Source organism: Protopterus annectens, chromosome 6.part1, assembly GCF_019279795.1.
Source record: "Protopterus annectens isolate FY-2018-M chromosome 6.part1, PAN1.0, whole genome shotgun sequence".
NCBI lineage: Eukaryota > Metazoa > Chordata > Ceratodontiformes > Protopteridae > Protopterus > Protopterus annectens.
In genome coordinates this window covers 38,234,425-38,259,215 of record NC_056738.1, presented here as the reverse complement: position 1 = coordinate 38,259,215, position 24,791 = coordinate 38,234,425, and the positions used below count along the sequence as shown (strand labels likewise).

At 38.9% G+C, this 24,791-nt stretch overlaps 1 protein-coding gene across 2 annotated transcripts in view; it reads right to left on the bottom strand.

Annotated features, from left to right (window-relative positions):
- The window catches only part of IFT172 (intraflagellar transport 172), a 3,348,311-nt gene that overhangs the window by 37,967 nt on the left and 3,285,553 nt on the right, over positions 1-24,791 (bottom strand). For both annotated transcript variants that reach the window (XM_044075467.1, XM_044075468.1), the window contains exon 47: positions 21,516-21,607. In XM_044075467.1, the coding sequence (XP_043931402.1) occupies positions 21,516-21,607 (92 nt within the window). The remainder of the gene's footprint in view (positions 1-21,515; positions 21,608-24,791) is intronic.

The following is a 24,791-nucleotide window of genomic DNA, read 5'->3' as shown; positions in this document are numbered from 1 at the left end:
CTTTTTATGGGAAAGTTGGGGGAAAATAGGTTTATTAATGGCAACAGTAACTTTCCTAGGGATGGGCACAACATTCTGGCTAAGCAGGGACACCTTCTCTCCCTTTTCTACCAAGACTGAGAAGAGTGGCTCTTCCTTGTCCACTGAGGGGACCTCAACAACTGCAGAGAACATAGCTAACCCCTGGCCTACAGTGGATGTATGGCCAAAACCACAGGGATCCGAGGAAAATAATTAGTGGTCCAAGGAACAAGCTTTGGCTAGAGCAGTCACCCACCTGTGGCTGAGGCAAATTGCTAGCCTGCTGTGGTAACCAAGGCTGTTTAGTTAATTATCTTTTACTTTTTGTGGATGGAAGGAGGACTGACTGTGGGACTGGTACTTTGTTCCAATGTCAAGCCAAAAGTGATGCTTCTTTCCCACAGAAACTAAGCACACAAGCCAGTAAAATTTAAAAAGTTGTAAAAAAGTAACTATTTCCAATAAAAACAATCTAATACAGTTTACCAGTCTCAAAAAGTAATTTAAATGGTTTAGGGCTTGCAAATCATAAGTGGACATGAAAGTGCTATTTCATCATCAAATGTTTCTCTGCAGAAAAATCAGCTTTAGAATGTTTAAATTAACTTTTAAACTGTCAAAATCAAAAGTGTGCTCCCATTTAAATGTACAGTACAGTCGCATCACAGTCAGTAAGAAGATATATTCCTAGCTAAAAATACCTTCTTAGAGAGGAAAGTAAGTTTAAACATTAAAACTAATATGTGGAAGTTTTTTTCCCCAAAGGAAACTTATTTGCCCAGCAATGGAAAAGCACAAGCTGACCATCGATCCTCAAAAGCCCTTAGAGCATTTTCTTCAGCAGCAAGAAAGTTCAGATGGGCTTTGCGCCCAAAAACTGTCTTTTAATCAGCTCAGCTTGATCTAATGGTTTGGGAGTGTGGAAAGTGCCTTAAAGCTTTAGAAGTTGGCTGGCTGCTATATACTATGCAGGATAAAAGCCATACAGCTTAGGCTACTGTAGCAGTTATCAATATAAAGAACATCTAGCTACTTCACTAGTGGGGTATGGATCTAAGGAGTATGTGGGGGTGAAGGTCTTTTGCTAAAATTCTGGATTCTGTCACTAAATAAAATTAGTCTGTAGTTTCTTATAAACAGTGGAGCTTTGATGAGCTTGAACAATAAAATAACACATGTTTTAATAATGAGCTAGCAAATATAGGTTCTTATTACATGAGCGAAAGCTTGAAATAGCGAACGCTCACTTGTCGAACCCAAATGCACAAAACCACAGAATATCGAAGGAATGGATCAGCAAATTTTTTCCTAGATAAAAAATTTGCTGGGCCGATCTCCGGACTTTGCTGTTTTCCTCTCTGTGGTGCGATCTTGGAGTTGGTATATTTAAGGTGGGGGTGTGTGGGGGGCACAGCCCCCACATGGTGGGGTGGGGGGTGAAGCCCCTCACTATATGTTGCCTGTGCATGCTTTTTCTTTTTTTTTTTTTTGGGATCAGCACATTTTTTTCCCTGTGAAAAAAATGTGCTGATCCGTTAGAAATTTTGTGGTTTTGTGCATTTGGGTTCTATAATAGATCGTTTGCTATTTATAGCATTAGATCATATAATATGAACCCACAAACTAAGTGCTGGGCATTATATAGCTGCATAACTTCAGCAGAAGTAAACTCAGGCATATCATCTAAGTGCTGTACAATAATAAACAATCCTGGGTAGTCTCATTATATTTCTGGCAAAAAGAGACTAGACTTGGGCTCTAAGTCTATGCCTAAACAAAACAAGCAAACTATGAGTTTTTCCTGCTTGGCTATATTTTGACTACAAGGACATGGTCAAAATAATGCTATCTCAAATGACAAAAATAATGAATGTGATTTCTAACTTATAACTAAGAAAACAGACAGACAACAAGTTGTGCCTCTTAAAGACAATTCATTCACTGAATGATGGAAGATGCAACAGGCAGGTCCAGTAAGGAAATTCTGAATCATTGCCAAGATAGCTCTACTTGGTAGTGGGATATTCAAAAAACAAGTAGGATTTGCTGACTGAGATCACAGTGAAAAACATTCCATCATTAAGAAAGAAACCACAAACTAAAGTCAACAATTCAAAACAGTGAAAGAAAACTGCATACTGCTATCATACTAGCTACTGCAATTTTCAATCAGGTGGTTCCAAAGGACATTCACTTTAAATTTTTTGCTGTGTAATTCTCATGACACAATCCCACTGCAACCTGGTTGTTAGACCATTCCACTAGCAATATGAAGTGTTACAGAAATAAAATAAAGTTAAACCAGACTAGTCTTGTCATGTCAAGAGAATTAAAAAGTAACATACAACCAGTAGATGTGCTCTCAACTCCATGAGGTGTATAATATGAAATTAATTCTCTGTAATGTATGTGCATGCTAATTCCTGCAGCTAGCACATTATAGCAATAACCCACGCCTGGGTGTGGGTAATGCTGGATTTACCCACGGTTGGCGTGGTTTGGTCCCGAGGGCAAAGCCCGAGGGACCAAACAAAGCCAACCGTGGGTAAATCCAGCATTACCCACACCCAGAAGTGGGTTATTGCTATTATACAATGACATTATTTAAGAAAAAAAATAATTACTTTTCTTAAATAATGGCATTGTATAATGCCTCCTTGCTCCCCTTCCGCAGCTGTCTGGTATTCCGCGGCAGTTCTGATGTACTGCGCATGCATATGCCTACGCAGTACATCAGAGCTGTGGGCAAAAGCAACGGAGAAAGCAAGATCTCCGTTGCTTTTTACTGTTTCGCTATGTTAAATGGGTTTAACATAGCGAGACAGGATTTAAAAAAAAGCAACGGAGAAAGCAAGATCTTCGTTGCTTTTTAAACACTGTGTCACTATGTTAAAGGAGTTTAACATAGCGAGATAGCTTTAAAAAAAAGCAACGGAGATCTCCGTTGCTTTTTTTTAAACCTGTGTCGCTATGTTAAACTCCTTTAACATAGCGAGACAGTGTTTTAAAAAAAGACATACTAATGGAAAAAGTCCGGGTGACTGGACCTTTTTCCATTAGTATAAGTCGATTTACAACAAACACGCTGGCCAATCCGCGTGCACGTTTTAGAATATTAATGGGGGGGGTCATGGTATAATAGTATTTAAATGTATGTCCCATATCTAGCAACACCCTTTTTAAAACTAAAAAAATGTTTATGCAAGGAGCATGCATTACATTACAATGATCTTTGCAAGTTAACCTCAACACTATAATATGCATGTTATGGGCTATTTACGTCAACATGTTATACATTCACCTCACAGACACAAGGTAAGAGATTTGATTCTGACTTTTGGAAATTAACTAGGCTTAAAATTGCCCTTCAGAGCAGTAAGTTTAGTATTTACCTATGAACCTAAGAAAGTATTTTTAACTAGGCAGTGTTTCAGTCCTTAGAAATCCTTTTGACTGTGGAATACGTCTATGAGGCTGGCTGATTTCTTCAGTAGCCTACCATATTCAGATAATTTAACAAGACTGTTTCAATTAGATACCTTGCTTTACTTTTGACACAATTCCTACTGTACAGCAACTCTGCTTGGAAACAAATTCAAACATCATCATCTGCAACTCTTAATAACCACAACTGATAGAACAATTGTGTGTCCATGCAGCCAAAGTAAAACCAAACAACTCAGAAAAAATGGCTCGTAGTGTACCCAAATGAATGCTACATCAAATTGTAACTGACGGTACAGCAAAATAAACCCAGAACTGCAATAGCAGTTCTACGTCCAAGGCTTTATTGATAAGAAATAAAATTAAAATCAGTTGTAAAGTTAAGCACTTTCGTCCCTAAACACAAATGGGACTTCTTCAGAACAATTACCCAATGTAAAAATCTTAGTTTAAATAGGAGCAAATTATAATCATGTGACAATCCAATTAAGATGTTCATGAATATGCATGGCTAAAAGTCACTGAAGCAATCGAAAAATCACTGAATACAAAAAATTCAAGCTTATAACAGATTACCAAAAGTTAATAATGTGGACAGTCATATTCAAACAGTATAATAATAGAACACAAGTAAATAAAATAACAAACATGAGTAAATAAAATAAACATATATAATGTTGGTGTTAAGTATGGTAAGATTTAAAAATAGTTTAAAATAAAAGGTATACATGTCTAAAAGTTGAAAGAACTCAATTTTAAGGCAGGTTAATGGAAATGTGCTCATTCATACCAGGGAAAACAAGAGGCGTTCAACTTATTTTGCCAAAATAGTTCCCTTTGTTCCAAACATATTTCCCAAGTTCCCCCTAATTCATTCCAAGGGATAGTTTCCAAAATTCCATACAAAGATTTTCAAAAATTCTGGCAAGTGGTAGAATGTTTAAAAGGGAACTATTTTTGTTCTGCCTTGAGATGTCGTAAGTATGTTCATAAATTATTTTCTTTAACTGTCTTTCAGTTTTGCCAACATAAAAACAAAGGCAGTTTGAACAACAAGCAATATAAACTATCCCCTCCCAGCGTAAGGCAGTTCCATAAACCAACCTAATTTTAGACTTACAATAATTGTCTCAGATAATGAATTCTTGTTCCAAAATAAATGGACAGGAGGTACATGCCCCACATTTGCAAGTACCCTTACAAACTCCAAAGGGAAGGGGATATGGTACATGCTCAAATAAACTTTCTACATTTCTTCCTGTCTTAAAAAATTTGGGGTTCTCCCCTAACATACCGAGAACCAGTTCATCAGCTTTGAGAATGTTCCAGCTTCAAAACATAATGTCCTTAGACTTAAAGTCTGAATTGAATTTAACAATTAAGGAGTTGGAAACTTCATTCTTGACACCTGGAATAGTATTAGTCAAAGGAGTAATAATACTGGTGTTTGAGATTGAACTCAGTAAAGGAAGAAACCTAGTCTCCCAACCTCTCAGGACTTCCACATAAATGTTAGTTAAAAACTGGTGTGGGTATCCCCTCTCCAAAAACATGTTAAAAATAAATTCATACTCCTTTTTGTAAATATCCAAGGTGGAGCACATTCTGGCTGCTCAGAACAATTGTCCCTCCTTGAATATGTTTTTCTTGCAAAATGTGGGATGATAACTGTTGAAGTGTAAGTAGTAATTGGAAAAAGTGAGTTTCCTATACATGGTAGAGAGGAAGTGTTTATTTTCATAATCCTTCCAAATTTGTACATCTAAAAAGTTGGCTAACTCAGAATGGTATTGGTGAGTAAACCTCAAAAATGAGGTAGTATTGTTAAGAAAAATAATGAATACATTTATTTGCTGACTACCACCTGTCCAACAAATGAAGATGTCATCAAGGTAATGGAAGTTAACCTGCCAACAAATTTTAAATGTAGAATTTAAAACAAAAGTTTTCTCCTACCAGTACATAACCAGGTTTGCATAGATGGGAACACGTCTCCCATGGCAACCCCACATAGTTGTTTAAAATATTTGCCCTCAAATGAAGTAAAGTTGTTAAAATAAATTCCATGAGGGTAGTGACAAGGTAAATCGATCGACCATCAAGTGACATTAAGTCCACCAAACCCGAATAAAAAAAAAATCCAACCCTGTCTGGTGGGGAATACAAGTAAATAAATCAGTAACATCCACTGTCAAAAAACTACAAGTCTCACTGTATAACTGTGGGGTGATCTTAAACAGAAAGTCCTATGAATCCTCAAAGATGTAATTAACCTGAGACAAAGAGTTTTTTCATAGTTTTCACAGTCTCTATTTTCTTGCAAAAGACTGGTTTAACACGTATGTTTGCTCATATTCCTGTAACTCCAGTTTTGACATATGTGTATTGTACATATGTCTACAATTTCTTCTGCACAGCTTTTCTTCCTTTTTAACAAGAAATACACAGGATCTGTGTTTATGTACCAGTAATTACAGGCTGTAGACTTCCTCATGGTTGTTGGACTCAGTTTATGTCCAAGTTAAATGTCCAGTGGCATTTTGCAGTTATCTTTGTAGTACTTATGTCTTTGCTAATTTCTATCTAACATTTATTTCACTTTACATTCATTTTCATTTAAAAGCAATTCAGCTGAAGTAGCTACTCTACTTTTTAGTGTTTTGCCTATTAACAGCTGACCATGAGAAAATGAATCAGTGAAAACAAGAATTTGTATATTATATATTCTCAGCTAAAGCGTATTCTGCGTGGAGACATGCGTGAATGGGCGTACCTTCGTTGAAGGCTGTGCATCAGGCCTGGCAAGCCAGTACGTAAAGATCAACTGCCAATCATTAGCAGACTGGAGTTCCACTGTGGCGACCCCTAACCGGGAAAAGCCGAAAGACACAAACATATTTGCAAGATGACAATCCTAATGGCTATACAACAGCTCCTTAAAAATTCATTTTTCACTCTTTGGATAATTCTCTCTAGTTGTCCATTGGACTGATCATGGGGTGGATTGGGCATTATATGTCCGAATTTCCACTCACACATAAATCTTCTGAATTCCTGACATAAGCACTGTAACTATTATCAGATCTCAAAACATCAAAAAGCCTCTCTGTCTTGAGATTATAGCCTTTAATGCATTAAGTACACTTGTATATGCCATGTCCATTAGCCTTATTATATCAGGGATCTTGGAATAATAACTTGCACATGTACAACAAATGTATTGTCTGTATTGGAACATATCTGTATCTACTCTGCAAAATGATTTGAAGCTGGGCATGCTGGCATTTTTTACCTCTGGATTACTGTTGTGGTTATGCATTGCTGATTACACAGTTTGGTACTACCTACTTTATAAGAACATATATCAATGGCCAAAACATTGTGTCTTTTGGTCTGTCTTTACAGTTTAGTATTTACATATATGATTCCTCTCATGACTAGTTAAGTACTTGCCATAACTATGCATCCAGAGGGATGCAAGAGAAGGTCTGGACTGAGGTCCAGTATCCATGTCGGATATCGAAGAAGAGACCAAAGGAAGGGAAACCACACTTGTGGAGGTCAAAAGAGGGCACTGAGGATAACTGAGCTATTCAACTGATGCACTTTCTATCAGAATTTTGGAATCAAAGGTAATGAGGGGATAGGCATAAAGATACTGGAGGGTCAACTGCGAACTACAGCAACTCTCAGTAACTCGTCCTGAGGGGGATTACAGCAAAGAACCTGCTGCATTTGTTGTGAGAAGATACAAAGAGATCACAGCAAAGTTGGTCCCAATGATGGAAAATCCTCTCTGCCACTGATTGATGAAGAGACCACTTGTGAAACATCAGAATAGACCTACTGAATTTGTACAGCAGTATATTGGATTTCTCCAGTATATGTGTTGCCATAATAAAGTGGTTAGAGGAGATTGCCCACTGCCACACTCTCATTGCTTTTCAACAAATGGGATAAGATTGGGGTCCCCCGTTTGTTGATGTACCAAACCACAGACATGTCAGTTTGTATAGCAATGGTCACTAGAGGAAGAACATCTTGAAAAGCCTGCAACACTAGTAGGATCAGTTTCATCTCTAAGACACTGATATATGAATTGGTCTCTTAGGGGGAACCACGTGCCTTGGACTGTCCATTCCAAGAAAAGCCCTCACCCCCAACTGGGAGACATCTGCAGTCACTGTGGCTATTGGAAGGGACAGAATAAAAGGATGGCCTAGGAAATTTCATCCGACTGAATCCGCCAATAAAGATGATCCTTGCAGATTGAGTGAGTTTGAGTGGAAAAGACAAGGGATGATGCAGAACAGACCACTGAACAGTTAGAATCCACTGGAGAACATACATATAAAAACCAGGCCATTGGCTTTAGGATTATGGCCGCTGCCATCAAAACTAAACTCTGAAGAACAAGTCTGGCTGGAGAAGTAGGGTGAACAAGAATTTGCTGTACCTAAACCTGACTGTGTCCACATGATGTAAAGGAAGACAGGCTATCTGACTTACTGTATTCAACTGTGGACCAATGAACTCCAGGCTCTGCACAGGTTGTAGATGAGATTTGGAGGTGTTGACTGAAATGTCTAGCCTTTAACAAAGCTAGACTAAATAGTCCCTGGACTGTGCTAAGAGATGCTTGATTGGGGCAGTGAGCAGCCAGTTGTCTAGATATGGAAACACTTGGACTCCCAGCAATCTCAAGTGAGTTGTTACCACTGCCATACATTTGGTAAACACCCTAGGGGCTGTGGTGAGACAAAAGGCTAGGGGTCTGTACAGACTGTGACCGGCCCTTAGCTGAAAGTGCAGAAATCTTCAGGATCATCTGTTCATCTTGATGTGACAGTACATATCCTGAAGATTGACTGAGCACGCCCAATTGTCATTGTGCAGAAAAGGCAGAATGGACTGAACTGTGACCATTCGAACTTTGACTTCTTTACAAATTGGTTCAGTTTGCTTACATGCAGAATTGGTTTCAGGTCCATGGTCTTCTTTGTGACTAAAAAGAACCTTGAGTAAGTTCCAAATCATCTTTGGTCTGGTGAGACCTCCTGGATGACTCTTTTGTCTAGCAGTTTTTGAATTTCTTGAGCTGTAGCTCTTCTGACTGGGCGGGATGCCAGGAAGTCTTCTTCTTTTGGTTGGGAGAATCTGGAAGCATGGTATAAAATAACCTCGGAATATTATTTTTAGCACTCAGGAATCTTTTGTTATAGAAACCCAGGGATCTGGGTGCAAAGACAAGCATCCCCCCACTGCCTCCACAGGTGGGCAGCTGGGCATCCCTTCAGTAGCGCAAAAAGGGTTTATCCAAAAAAGAATATCAGAAACCCTGGTTTCTGGGCATCTCCTGGTGCGAGGACAGTGTCCTCCATTTGAAATCCTCCTATGCCCCTGGAGGAGTTGTCCCCTTGTGAATCCTGGAAAATCCCTGGGACTCATGGAACCACATTTTTTTGCTTCCACTTTGATTCTGGGAAAAGGATTATTAAGGGGTAGAATAGTCCATCTCCATGGCAGATAGGGTCTTTCCATCTTAACTCTAGGAAAGCATTTCTTTCACATAAGGGCCAAACAAGGATGTTCCATCAAGACCAGCACTGATGAAAGAAGACTTGAAAGGCTCTGCAAAGTCACATAAATTTATCCAGGCATGTTTCCTAATGGCTATGCCTCTACCGGCAGCCTGTGAGGTACCCTCCACATCGTGGGATATTAACCTCATGGACACATTGGAAATGGATAACAGAATGGCCAGCTGTGAAGAGGACCTCTTGTAGTCCTCCATGGACATGCACACTGTGACAGATTTGGGGAGCTCCTTGGTCAAATCCCACTGTAGTTTTGTGAGGTGCACTAAATAATTCAGGGACCTCAGGGCAAAGGTTGCTGAAGCAAAAATGCGCTTTCTAAATCTGTCCAACATCCTGGACTCTCAATTAGTGGGGTGGACTGAGGAGCTCTGCTCTGCTAGTAGCTTTTTATTGACTGCTGCCAGGGACTTCTTTGCTCCAATGTAACCTATCCTTTGGCAGTGCCAAAACTGTATCTGGGTGTTGGGAAATGGATGGTCTGCAAAGGTTTTCGAAGAGAGGATAAGTTCCTCAATGGGGACTGTCTGGATGCTAGAGTGTACTGGCTGTCCCCTGTGGAATAGGCCTGAGAGGATCAGAGCTTGGACCCAAAGGAGGAAGAGATGTAGCATCCATGGATGAGAGAGTAGTCAAATCTCTTGGTCAAAAGAAAGCCTTCTCCATTACCATGAAGGCAGATGGACCAGGAAAAGCCATGGCTGACCGCACCACAGCTGAAACTTCCAAAGCTACTAAGCCATGACCCTGCCCGGATCCATGCCTCGAGGAGGGAGAGAGAACCAAGCTACCCACCACCAAACTCCAAGTGGTAAGGACGGCTCAGATAACATCAAAGTGGAACCCAGCCCCCCGGATCTGACACTCACACTTTGGCTCTGAGACTCATCCCAATCCAAGGAAACGGGAGATGAACGTCAGGCAGGCCACCGGAGTCAATGACCTAGCTGTATTTGGATCCTACGCCAACACTATCGGGGCTCTTGGATCCAAAGGCTCCAGAATTGGGGCTGAATTGGAGAAAGATACTTCACTACATAAGAAGTGGACAGGAGGCTCACAGATCCAATGGAGGATGGAGACAGAATAACTTCCATCTGAATCTCAGCTCTGAGGAATTTCCTCATCATCTTATCCACATCGGCCTCTGACAGAGTTCTGGAGGACCTAATGGAAGAAGTGACTGATTGCGGGCTACATTCTCTCCTTGGTGTCATTTGGAGAAAAGGGGAATGGATCTGAGGAGAAACCGGCTCAATGGTGACCCTCGGAGAGCATTCATGGAGACTTAATTAAAAGAACAGTCAGATTTGAGGGTGTGGGATCTGAGTACTTTTTTTAGGATCTGAAGAAGTTGGATCCAAAGTTTTTTGAATATTTTGAGGAGGCTCTGAAGAAGATGATGTCAGTTTAGTAGCCTTCGAAGAATGAGTGGGGGAATCTTTTACAAGACTCCTTCACCTCTAAAGTAGATTTTACAAATATACCAGGGGTTTGAGCTCTTGAAGAAGAAGAGAAAGAAGGAAGCAGCATCCCCTTAAAGACTAATTTATTATATCTACCACTAAGGGCCACAGAATTAAAGGTAGCCCAAATGGATCAGTCAGTACTGAGGTGTGATGCTCCAAGACAGTAGACGCACTCCCTGTGGGTATCAGATGGGAATCTTATGCCAATTGAAGTACACTTTCTAAAGCTTGTTTATTTTTCAGGCATTTCTGGAGAATATTGGCAGGCCTTTAAAATGGGAAAAAAGGTCAGAACAATAGGCAAAGTTTTTCTTGTTATTAAAGCAGACTGCCAGCAATGGTAAAAAGAATACCCTCAAAAGGGTAGAAAAATTAGTGAAGAGATGAGTACCAGCTAAGGTACAACAGAACTACCAAAAGGTAGAAAAAAGGAATAAAAAGCCAGCCAGAAAAAAACCTGAATAGTTAACAGTTAGGAGAGGGAGGTGGTAATTAGAGGATAGATGAAAGATTTTTAAAGAATTTATTAATCACAAAAACTGCAACAATATCCAAAATAGTTGTCAGAGAAGGATATGTATCTCTGCGAGATGATGGCAAACAAGATCTGTGGTATTGCGAGCTGAGTATGGCATTATGGATAGATGGAGGAGTTCATGAGTTGGATCCAAAATCTAGTGTATGCAGCCAAGTCGGATCCAAGGTTGGATCTGATACCCCCAGTTGTTGAGGAACAAATGAAAAGGACAACATTAGATCTATTATTTGGTCAGTTTTGAACATCACGCCTTAAATACAACTTATTTCTTATTCAAAAGAAAAATACGGTTGAATTTCTTTCTTTCTTCACTTATGACTGTTGCTCAGGCCATCCACTCATTGTAATATATTTCTATCAATATACTTCTGAACTTGTGTTCTTTTTTTTCTTTTCTCACTTGCAATTGCAGCATTTCACAAAGACTCTCTAGTTCTTTTTACAGCAGTTCTTCCTGTTTCTGTGGTAAATATGCTCTACTCAATATATATATATATATATATATATATATATATATATCTACCAAGTGTAGTTTCCCTCCTGGTCTGCATATCACTTTCAGCTCATCGTTCTATAGACCAAGTAACATCCTCTGCAATCTCAGGGGTGCCTTCTACAAGAAACTACTGAACATGCTTTCCAGGGGTTTGTGATTTGTTTCTATCTGCTGTTCTTTTCCACAGACATAGTCATGGAATTTCTTACGTCACCATAATACTGCTAACCATTCTCTTTCTATATGTATACAGCCCTTTTGTGTATCTGCAGATGGTCTTGATCCACAGGCAACTGGGCTATTCTCTTGGGAGAGCTCCATACTTATACTCTTTCTGGCTGGTATCTACTTGCAAAAGAACTAGTTTAGTCACTTAACAATACTTTAACAAGAGATAATCAGTCACTAATTTCTTAAGTATTTTAAAACTTTTTTCATACATTCCCAGGCTATGTCTTATTACATCAACTTTCTTAGAGATGTAGTTATTTCAGTATATTAAATACAAAATTTGTAAAACAATGTATCAGTCCTGGAAATCTCTGTAATGTTTGTTGCTCTTACTGTCATATTTGAAAAACGGCTTGGATTTTTCTTGATCAGATTTCTGACCCTCTAATATAAGAAAATGCCCTATGTATTTCAGACTTGTCACTCTGACTATACATAATCTCTTAGCTTGAAATTATTCTGTCTTAATCTGTTGAACTGTTTGATTAGTCTGTCATCGAGCTCTTCATTTATCTTACACCAGGCTAATAGATAATCAATTGTGTTTAAAACATCTTCCAAGTTATCAATTGTCTGGGTAACAGCTCTCTAGAATAAATTGGGTGCTAATGAAAAACAATATGGAAATCTAAAAAATCTGTATTTCTCTAGCAGGTATATAATTTACACATTTTACACCTTTCTTGATCTAGCTTTATGTTTCATAAAAGTCATGGTTTATGTACAGTACTAGAAAAATGCAGCATTTGGCATTACTGAGGCCACTTATTCAACTGAACTGTAAGCGATGAGTAACGCTATCTCTTAGTCATTCTATTCAGACAGACCAATATAAATGCAGATCTTATACTTACTCACAAGTGTCTATGCTATCAACCCTTTCTGTTGGCTCTAATTGTTTCTTAATTATGTCTACTTTTCCATGTGATTTAATTCCTGTTTAGCTTTAATTCCGAGTTCTGCAGGTACTTTTTGGGAGCATGTATCCCTGGCACTATATTAGATTTTATTTTAATGTGATTCTCTGGCAAACTTTCTCTGCCTGTGAATAAATTAGCAGTTTATCATGCTATCTCTGTGACTCTATGATCGGTTTTGAACACATGCAGTCTCTACTTCACACTGCAAATTCCCTTTATCATTTCCACATTCTCACAAACCACACAATCCAAAATATTACAATTCACTTCTATAAGTACAGCTATTTGAAAAAGAGGCCCTAAGGTTTTACTTTTATACTGACATTAGGAGTTTCTGACTTAGTCTTGCCATCTGGTGGCTAGAATTGGTTAACACTGTTCACATAGCTTGTTTTTCAGCACCAAACATTCCTAAAGCTATAAACTTAGGCATGACAAGATATTAACACGCTCCTTCTCTAACTTGCTTAAAATCTACATTCTGTCATCAATTTTCAGAATTTCATTACGAAAGTCATATTGTCACCTGTATTACCCCTTCAGATGCATTTTCATTTTTTATTGTAGCTTTTTTTCGCTTATGAGTACCCACAAACAGACCATTTTCATAGTCTCTTCAACAATGTGTAAATTCTTTTCAAGATCCTTATTAAACATTTTAAATAACATCCTTTTCTTGCAAAGATTTTGCACACTTGATTAACAGATGAGCAGAGCATCCTTTTATGCTTACAGCAACACCTTTGCAAGGCTGAATTTCAGCTGCATAAGTATCTCCATATTGGGTCTGTTCTGTTTTGCAATACATTGCTTCATGGTTTTCTCGTTCATATTCATTACTTTTGTGACACAACACACGCTACCTTTACTTCTTATTTTTACCTTATTTTGCAACTTGCTATAAATCGCATTGTTAATGGCACAACAGGTAGCACACATGCCTTTGGTGCAGAAGGCTATGGGTTGTATTCCAACATTAGGTGGCTGCAATGCTAACAATGCAGTGCAGCATAAGGAGGGTGTTGCTCTCCTGAGAGTCTTGTCCTTTGGATGAGATGATAAGCCAAGGTTCCATCTGCTTGAGTTGGTGGTAACTCGGGTGGATGTAAACGATCACATGGCACCTACCAAAAAGAGTATGGGAAGTTCCCTGATGCCCTGGGCAAATATCCCATAGTAGTATAAATACCACCTTGGGTCTCCCCTGCAAAAAGGCCACTGGACTAATAACTCAGTTAACAAAAGATAAGTAATATTAAACACATTCTTTTCATCAATTAATGTTTTTTTTCTGTGTGCTAGTAATTTCACTCACTCTGTACAAATCTACAGTTCTGATAAGGTCACTTCTTTCTCTCTCTCTTAATAATCTACTCATTGGTTTATAACTCCCTTTATCAAAAATATTCTATTTCATATTAGAGAAATTGTGCACCAGATTCAGTCTTTTGCTCTAGTCTTCATTTTAGTAGCATGCATTTCTAATCTTTGCAAAAATCTGTACTATTGTAAAGAACGGATGTTTAATAAATGATAAATTAATTATATGGTGACAATGATTATTTTTCCATAAGTACTATCAAACTTCTTCAGATTTTTCATCTAATCTACTTGTGGTGAAGAATAAATAAAATGTCAGGATTCAAAGCTTCAATTTTCAGCCAAACTTCTTACAGTGAAACCATTCTAGGTGCCTGCAGATGGATTTTATCCCCACTGCAAGCCATACTTCTGTATTACTAACAGAGAAACCCTTGACTGGAAATGTATTTCATACACAGATGTATTTTTTAATTTCTGGCAGATATCACTCCAGTATGAAACGATATCATACCAGAAGGCTTAACAAATGACACAAAGTTAGCAAGTGTGGCCTAAACTCAGTGAGGTCTACGATAAAGTTGCAAACTGAAGCTTTTTAGCACACCTGTGTACAATGTAACAGCTTATCACTGTAGCTAGCTCTTTACCATTTAAAGGGATAAAATGCTTTCATTTCCTTTTTGGGAAACAGCTGATAAATCAAAAATGGTTCCATCACACTAGCACTGGTATGTCCCCCACCCAGCCAGGAGTAAACACTGAAGGATTTGCCTCTGACATGACAGTCCCACTCCCCAGCCCAAGGTCAGGCTGACTATATACCCTTGTATAGTATTTAGTGGCATGGTTTACTACACAAAACAGGTGTTATCACGCTTGAGATCAGTAGGCATACTTGGCCATCCTTCACTGGCTGCTATTATCTAGACTTGCAGTACTTAACAGGCCAACACACAATGATATCTATCAACATGTAACTCCATGGAATTTATCAGACTGCCAGTCACCGGTGCTTTTAGGGCTGGAACACTTTCATCTTCATGCTTGAAGTCATTACCATCCTGAACTAATGCTTCTGCCTTCTGAAGAAAAGGGGCTGTAGCAAAATTCTCAATCCAGACATTTCCTGGAAGGCCATCTCATTGCTCAGCCTCATTCTCAAATCAGAGTCAAAAGAATTACACAGAGATGCCTTGTTGATTTGCCAATGGATCAGCAGAGTGTACTCTTCTGGGTTGCCAAGCAACTATTTAACATACAATTGCTACTGCTGTCACGCAATACGACAGCAACATTGCATTGATATTATTTATTTATTGCATTTGTTTACCAGGAAGGTCCACTGGGCCAAAAAGTGCCCATTTTCAGTGGAGGCCTGGGGAGAAAAGCTCCACACTGATATATGCAATACATACATTTTGAAATATACAGTATACTAATTTTGATAAAAACACAAATAGTGCTTATAACAACAGAAACAGTAAACAGAGTTTTTTGACAAATGAAAAGGTAATACACCTGTAAATAGATAAGACTACTGACAGTACAAATTGTTACTGATACAGAAAGAGGCAGTGCAGCTGACTGTAAAGTGTCAATTGACAATACATTTACACCAGGGTACAGAAGCAGATTATCTATCAGTAGTAAGGGTGACAGTTAGGAGGTAGTAGAAGATGGAGGGAGGAGAAGTGGGAGTAGAAGAGGGGAAGAGGCAAAGACAGGTATGGAATAAGGGGAGAGATAATGTCATGTTATGTGTTGTGAGGAGTTGGTGCAGGTACATTGCCAGTGGGAGGAGAGATGTAGTTTCAAAGATTTTTTGAAGATAGATGTATTGCTGGTGGATCTAAGTGAGGGTGGGAGAGAGTTCCATAGCTTAGCAGTGGAAAAAGGAGTGGAGTGTTTGACCAGCAGAAAGGTTGGGTTTCTCTACTTGTAGGAGCATATAGTTTTCAGAGCGGAGAGGCCTATTTGGGTGATATAGTGTAAATTGATTAGAAAGAGCAGGGCAGCTGAATGGGTTGAATATTAGTTTATGGGAAGTAGTTAGTTGAATATATGTAAGATGGTGAGAAAGTTCTGGCCAGTTTAGTATTTGAAGAGAGGTACAATGGTGGGATAGTTGTCGTTCATTGGTGACAAACTTTGCAGTTTTGCTATAGAATGACTGTAGTTTGGATTTAAGACTGACCTGTATATTGGTGAAAAGAGGAGCACCATAAAGAAGAGAGGGAAGCAGGAAGGAGGAGGCAAGGGCTAGTTTGGAGGAGCAGTTGAGGAATGTTTTGTGTCGGTATAGCATGCCCAGTTTCTAGTGTGTTTTTTTTAATATAATTATGAATATGCATGTCGAAAGTTAGATGCTCATTTTTAGTGACACCTAGAAGTTTAGTATGAGTGACAACTTCAATAGAAGTGTTATCTTGGCAGAGTATAGAAAATGTGCCTTTGCTTATGGTGAGGGTCTTCTTAGGGGTGAATAACATTAGCTTAGTTTTTGGGGGATTTAATGCTAGATGGTTGTTAGCCATCCATACTTCAGTAGAGATGAGAGCTGCCGGGGTAAGCTGCCGGGGTAAGTTGCTGGAGTTTGTGTGAGGAGTTGGCAGTGCAGATGATAGTGGAGCCATCTGTGTATTGGATGACTGACCTTGAGTGAGACTAGAGTGGAAGTCATTAATGAAAATGCTGAGTAGTAGTGGTCCTAAGATGGACTCTTGGGAGATATCTGTAGAGGTGTTAAGGAAAGGGGAGAAGGCATTTTGTCACTTTGTAGATTGTTGCCTGCCAGTGAGGTAGTTGGAAAACCATTGTAGGGTAGAGGGAGAGATACCTGTGTTAGCTAGTTTCCTGAGAAGAAGAGGGTGGGAGATAGTATCAAAGGCTTTGGAAAGGTCAAGAAATAGGGAGGAGACAAGTTTCCTGGCATCACGTGCCCGACAGTTAGAGTCACAGAAGGATGTAAGAGCTGTAGTGGTGCTATGTCCTGGTTTAAAACCATGTTGGGTTGGTGACAGCATGGTATTGTTGAGTAAATAGTTAAGGAATTGACTGTGGATACATTTTTCAAGGCTTTTTGAGATGGGGAGAGAATGGCAATGGGTTGAATGTTGGAGATATCTATTTTGTTTCCACCTTTGTGAAGTGGGAGGATGTAAGTTTTTTTCCAAATGGAAGGAACATAAGACTCTTGAATGGACCTATTGAGAAGTATGCTAACAGGGTAGGCAATGGAGTTTGCAGCTTTTTGAAGTAACTCTGAAGGCATGTTGTCAGGGGCATTAGTGCATGGTTTTAATTTCAGAAGCAGTTTCTTTACAACAGCTGTGGGAATATGAGCTACAGAGAAGTTGTGTATGTGGGTAGAGGAGGTATTAGTAGCAGGGGGGTCAGGTGGGTCAGGTTGGGACTGAGGGAAGTTGGTAGTGAGATTAGATATGATGTCAATAAAATATGTGTTAAAAAGTGCAGATATTTTTATGGGATTTTTTTTCTGGGTCTGGACAGGAGTTGGTTTCTGATCCTGGGTGTAGTAAGTCGTTGATTGAGCTTCAGAAGTGTTTTGAATTATGTTTGTGCTGGTTTTGTAAAGTATGATAGTATTCTTTTTTATCTTTACTGACTCGGCGCTTTACTTGGTTGCGAAGGTGTCTGTAGTTTAAGAAGTCAGAGGGTTTTTTTATACTTTTGCCAAAGCTTCCAGGTTTTGTCCCTGGAGACCATGCTCTTTTGGTGGCTGTAGAGAGCCATGGGGCATGCAAGGATTTTACGCATTTTAGGCAGCTAGGAGCAAGGCTATTTAAAATAGTTAGGAATGTGGAATTAAAAAATTCTACTGCATATTCTAGAGGGAATATTTGGAGGGAATCTCAGTTGATGCCGTGTAGTAGGTTGTCAAAGGTTGTGGGGGAAAATGCGATTGGTCGCTGGAATTCCTGTAGTGATGTTTGTGTAGTGCCGTTGTAGATTTGTATATTATAAAGGCAGGTAAGGGGTCACTGATACTATTTGGGAAGGTATCTGCAACTGTGATTTTATTAGGGTCAGAGACCAGGATCCAATCTAAGATTGTTCCCTGGCTGTTGTCTTTGTTGGGTCTGGTGACATCAGTAATTAGCTGGCTGTAGTTATAAAGGTTAATGTTGTTGGGGGAGTGCTGCTGCGAGAGATCTAACCAGTTAATATTAACATCACCCAGAATTATTGTTTCTGTAGTTATGTTGCTGGAAGTCCAGGCTAGGATTTCTTCTAGTATGGAAGTGTTATTGCTAGGGGGAACGTAAAGGACAATGGGTTTTTTTTTTGTCATTAATTTTTAGGAAGGCTGTTAAGATTCTTGCTGTGAAGAATTTAGTGAGTTGTAGGGGACCATATTGAAAGTGTTAGGGTAGATCAGAGCTACCCCACCACCTTTTTATTTGGCCTGTCATTGCGCAGACAAGTAAAGCTAGGGGGCAGAAATTCTGAGCTTTTGATATGTGTTATCCAGGTGTGGAAGTCTGGGATTTCATTTCTAATATTTTGCAGGTTGATTGTAGTTAGGTACAGAGACCTATAGGAGATATATGAGGTGGGGGGGGGGCAAAATTGGGATGGATATCCCCACTTAGAATTAATTTGGAGTACTGGGGTAGGGTAATGGTGGGCACTTGTCTCTTTTTCATGTTTTGGTGGAGATAGGAGGTATGGATTATGTTAACTTTGTTTTTTTATGGGGAGGATTTTATGTTTAAGGCAGAGGATGTTGTCTGTATGGTATAGGTTAGGTGATATGTCAGAGAAGGTAGTGCGAGGCAGTCTTTGAGAGGAGGTTGTTGAAGAGGGTATGTGGTGGATAGGGACAAATTGTAATGGGGTAAGTTGAACTAGGCGGGTTACAGGTAATATGAGCAGAAAGGGTATAAGTTTATATCTAAGTGGCATTTTATTGTGGTGGGTTAATTGAGGGGGTGTAGACTGAAGATAAAGTTATTATAAAAAGTATACTATGAAGAGAGGATGTAGAGGGAGGGCTGAGGGTTCTAGTACGCGGGTGTTACTGAGCTGAGTAAGAGGTAGTGGGAGGCACAGTGGTTGGCTGGAGCTAATTATGGGAGGAGCTGAGGTGGAAATAAATGTAACTGAAGTGGGGGTGGGTGGGAATGGGGATAGGGCAAGGGAGAAGAGACAGCCCGAGTGGAGCAAGGACAAACGGAGCAGGAATTACCCAAGCAGCAGATCAGGCAACAAAAAACAATCAGGTAAAAACCTTATTCAAGTCAGAACTTTAAGGCTCCTTGGGTTCCAGAAGGGAATTCTTGCTAGCTGGACTGCAGTAGGGACCTGAGATTTAGGGAGAGTAGGGATTGGGGTCAGAGGAGTTATTTTTAAAGTTAACGGGAGTCTCTATGGAATTCAGTATCCAGTATGCGGGGGGGGGGGGGGCTAAGAAAAATGGATGGTAAAAAGCGTCCGGTAGTGTGTACACCTCTTAACATAAAACAGACAGGTACGCTGTTACAAGAGCTGCTTCAGCACAGCTGTGACATACACTTGTCCTGTAAATCTTTAAAACCTTTCTTAGTTACCATTCGCTGAAAGGGTGTCTGTTAGTGGCTTGGTACACTCTCTGTGTTAGGCTCCGAGGGACAGCTTTGGGTCGGTTGGAGGCACAGTGGTAGGCACTTCTAGTGTTAAGGTTCTGAAAGAGTGAGAAAGACAAAGTTTAAAGCCAGGAAGGAAAGATGCTGTAAGTGAGAGTAATTGGAAGGCAGAGTAGAAATAGGAGTTATTAGGATAAGACAAGCTGTGGGAAGATGTTAGGATGTCCAGGCATGCAGAGAATAGTAGACAAGGTAGTGAACATATTTAGAGTTAAGTGAAGTACAACAACATTTCCAAAAAAGCAGGAGCATTATCTAACAATTATAACAGTTTACACTTGGAACCATGTCAGTCATTAGTGCATACAAAAATATTTGTAGTAGCACAGGTTGAACAATGGTGCTATTATCTATACAGAGTTAGCAATATCATTAATATCCAAATGTATTTCTGTTATAGCATGCAAAATTATGGCAGCATCTACCAACAAGCATACAGTTGCAGGCTTTAGGTTAATAGGTTTACTGTTAATGTAGGTGTTTGCTTATGTACTGAAAAAGCGGCTTACGATAGCTGAGACCTATAAAAAGCAGACGTTACAATGCAAAGCAGATGCCAACCATTGCTACCACATATAGAAATAAACAATGCAATGTTGCCACAGAGCTCAACTAGCTTATGGGGTTAGCATAACTGACAGGTACCTAGCAGGCCACTGATGTCTGAAACCTAACAGGAACCAGAGTTTACAGTTCCATAAGGATGGCAACCATTACATGCACTGAAAAACAACAATGCAAGTCTTATCAGGGGTAACAAATTTCTCTACACAAATACCAGATAAACCTTTTCAAAATATCCAGGTTATTGTTTTAAACATCTGGCTATGTTTGTAATTAATACAAACAGCATTCTTCAGGTGTAGAAAAGCCCTTTGGCGTGCAACTGACCTCAATAGAATACTACACCATGGATCGGTGTTCGCATTTGGCTAGCAATACTAATGCCTAAGTACAAGACTCAGTTTATTTCAAGGCTATAATCATACAATGACAAAAAAGTTAGTACAATGACCAAAAAACAACTAAAAATCTCACATACAAGGTGCATACACTACTGTCGAGTTGCTGTCACACCCTAGCGAGTTACAGTTTAAAAATGAGGTTGTTGCTGGGGGTACATGCAACCTCTACATGGCCTGCTCTTGGTGGGAGAGGCTGGAAGTGAATGACTGATGAGCCATGTCAGGTGATTGTTTGTAGGGAGTCTGTACTAGCTTGGCCCACGGAGCAGACCAGGCAACAAAAAACAATCAGGTAAAAACCTTATTCAGGTCAAAACTTTAAGGCTCCTTAGGTTCCAGAAGGGAATTCCTGCTAAATGTACTGCAGTAGGGGCCTGAGATTTAGGGAGAGTAGGGACTGGGGTCAGAGGAGTTATTTTTAAAGTTAACGGGAGTCTCTATGGAATTCAGTATCTAATATGCAGAGAGGGGAGACTAAGAAAAATGGATGGCAAAAAGCGTCCGGTAGTGTGTACACCTCAATGTAAAACAGACAGGTAAGCTGATATCAGAGTAATTCACCCATATCCTGCAGATTCCAAAGCATGCCTACAGATAGTGTGTGGACTCATATTCATTGTGCTCCCATTTAGCATTTTGCAATTAGGGGAACAGAGAGTGGTTATATTTAAAAAGTGTGATGAAGAGAAGGGTAATGCCATGGATAAGGGTACATGACAGATACAGTCCATTGCAGGAAAAAAAGGTTTGTTCAGTTACCTTTGTGTTGATTGACTTTATATCACCAGCCAGTGCTGATCAACCCAAACTGATTTATTGTCCACCATTACATAGTACTGAATGCATATCTTCAGCTTCTAACTTACCTTGACTGCCATAAGAAATTTGTTCCAGTCATCCTTGTTGACTGCTTTTCCAGGTTGTTTAAACTCAATCTTATTTCTTAGGACTGGATAACCTTAGAACAACATAAGGAATAAATTAGACATTTAAAACTATAACTGGAAATGTAATCACAAAATGAATGACTCAAAAATAAGTCACATATATTGTTTATGTATTTCAACAAATATCACAAACTTACCCAAGAATTTTATTATATGAGATAAATACAACTTTTGTACCACATTAGAGTAATAACAGAAAAAGCTTACATATCAGCAGCCCTGTCTATATAGACGCACACACAAGCTAACACTGAGAATAAGTAATCACTGTAACACTTAGACCATGGCTGAATGCAATGCAGGGTAGTATAAACAACTAACAAAAACAAAAAAAGTAGCAAGAATATTAAACCTCTACTCTATTATTTAGTGCTTTCATCTTGTAAAGCAATAAAATGTACTCATAGATGGTTAAAATAAATGAAACATTGAAGATGTATATCAAGTCAAATAACAGAAGGCTGGAAAAATAGAAGCTATAACTAGCTATTCAGATGAACTGATAAAACTGTGAAAATCAGAGGATGAAACAAAGAAAAGGCTGACTGAGTATGATATTTCTCAAGAAGAGCTGTTTCAAAAAGTGGTAAGAGTTAGAAGACATAATGTACGGATAAAATATGAGATTTTCTGCTGTACCAGAAAACAATGGAAGGAGTACACTGTATTCATTTTTATGAAACCACAAATAAGCAACCTAACAGTGGCACAGGAAAATACTTTTCTTGGTTGGCGAAAGCCAGGGTATCTTTTGGCTAGGCTTATATAGGCCCTAGGGCCAAAAGCCTAGTACCTACCTATGAACTGCAATTCCACAGCAGGGTTGTGAACTGAAAGGGGACACTGAATGCACTCTCTAAACCTGGCTATGAGAAAGCAGCCAAAACCTGTATTAGTAAAGTTGCAATCATGTCAGCAGAAAGAGTTGATTCATAAAAAATAAATTGTAGCAGAAGGGAACAGTATGGAATAGTATTAATAACTGGAGACAGCATAGTATTTGTGGAAAATGATTATTCAGTGTACACCAGGCAGCAGAAGAGAAGCAAATTTATCCCAGCAATCAACAAATGTCAAGAGACAGGTGAGACAGTCAAGCTGCTTTATCCAGCTAACTTCAGAATATATACATTATATATGTATAGAAGTGGACCCATATATATATATATATATATATATATATATATATATATATATATATATATATAGACATATGTCTGTGTGTGTGTGTGTGTATTATATATATATATATATATATATATATATATATATATATATATATATATCACTATATAGCATATATCTCAATTTATGTCATTAATGATTTGAAAGACCCTAAAATGAGAAAAAGGTAACTGTAAGTAAAATATTCTTTCTTATTTGTATATATATAAAACACTTCATTATATAAGCTGCATATCAATATATATAGTACAGCAGTATTATGTAGTGGTAGTCAGGGGTATTTTAAATGGGGGTGTATTTTCAGTGACTGTTGTATATGTTAAAGATGTTAAAGGAAGCAAGTCCTTTTTAGTTGTAAGAAATATAGCCTTTACATTATAACAACAGAAGAAAGGCTGAACAAAAGCAAGTCTAATGTTAACATGCTGTGATCTTCGGCTGCTGGGGTGGGGATGGAGAATAAAAGTGCACTGATTACATTATATGTAGAATTAAGATACTTTCTCTTATTTTTACAAGGGTGAATGTCTAGATTAGTGCCCTTGGCATAAGCTATAAAAGTGTGTGTTTTTTTTAACAAGTAGGCTTGAAAAATAAGACAAAATGATGAATCTCAAGAAAAATCCTACGTTTCTTAACTGCAAAAATATTAGCATGTTTCCCTCAATTAGCAAATGCTCTTTGGAAGTCAAGTCATCTGTAGCTGCATTGCTGACTACTTTTACATGGAAGTGTTTGCAGGTATAAGCAATTAATACTGTGAGTTCTGAGCATTCTTTAATGAGGTAAATGCAAAATTTAATGGTGCAATGGCATGCAGTTCAGTGAACAAAGTTTGAAATTATGGGAATTGAACAAACATTGCAACCTCCATAGCAGTCTTAATACTTTAATGCATTTAACAGAACAGTTTATAATTTAGTTTTATTTAAAGATAGCCAGTACACTGCTTCTTATGGCTAACTGTTCATGTTTTATTTAAGTATACAAGCTGTTTTTCTCATCTGGGAGGGGAACAGACAGCACTTAGTATAAGTGGGAATGCAGGCTATAGCATGCAGTTTAGCATGGATAAACAAAAGTTTGTGTTGCCTTATTTCATCCATTCCTTTACATATGGGCCTCAGTTCTGACACTGGATCTGTACTTGACCGGCTCAAAGCTTAGGATATGGTGCTCATCTCTTCTTCTACCCATAATTCCTCTGCCTCACAGGAGCTAATTCAAATCAAGTTTGCCCATCCTAAAAACAACCCAACCAAGGTCATAACCAATGGTGGAAAGAGAGAGAGAGAGAGAGACAGAAACTAGGAGGAAAAAGTAGTTAAACTCCAAGTTCCATGGCAAAGTCAGTGAAATCTGAAAATATCATCTGAATAAAATACTGAGACAGTATGAGAGATGGAGGGAGGGTAGTAAAGGAATGGATGGAATATGACAACACACATCTAACATTATGGTAAGTACAAAACATTTGTATCTGATGTTGTCTCTCCATCCATTCCTCTACATAAGGTGCAGAGTCCCCAACTATTTGAATACTTGGCTGGCCTCAAGGAAGGATATTTCTGAGTAGAGTTGAGCCAAAAGAAGCCCTGGCTCTAAGTTAAATGCCTAACTACTGCTCAATGCTAGGAGTCTAAACAAAGAACTCCACTCTCTTGAAGCTCTCTTCACCCTAAAGAATGCTGATTGTGGTCACTGAGACATGGTTTAAAGCCACGGACAGCACACCATCAATGCAAGGTTATAATGTCTACCATGCATTTAGACTAGCTACTACACAGACAGGGACTAAACATGGAGGTGTCTCTATTTACATCAAAAATAAATATACCTCAAGGCTGGTCAAACAGGACAATGCACTTCAGCTCGTCCATGTTCAAATTACCACAGGCAAAATCCAATATCACTTCCTTACCAGCTATAGGTCCCCCCTATATTACTCAGAAAACCCAAACCATGTATTTAAACTTATTAGAAACACTAACCATCCAACCCAATAACATA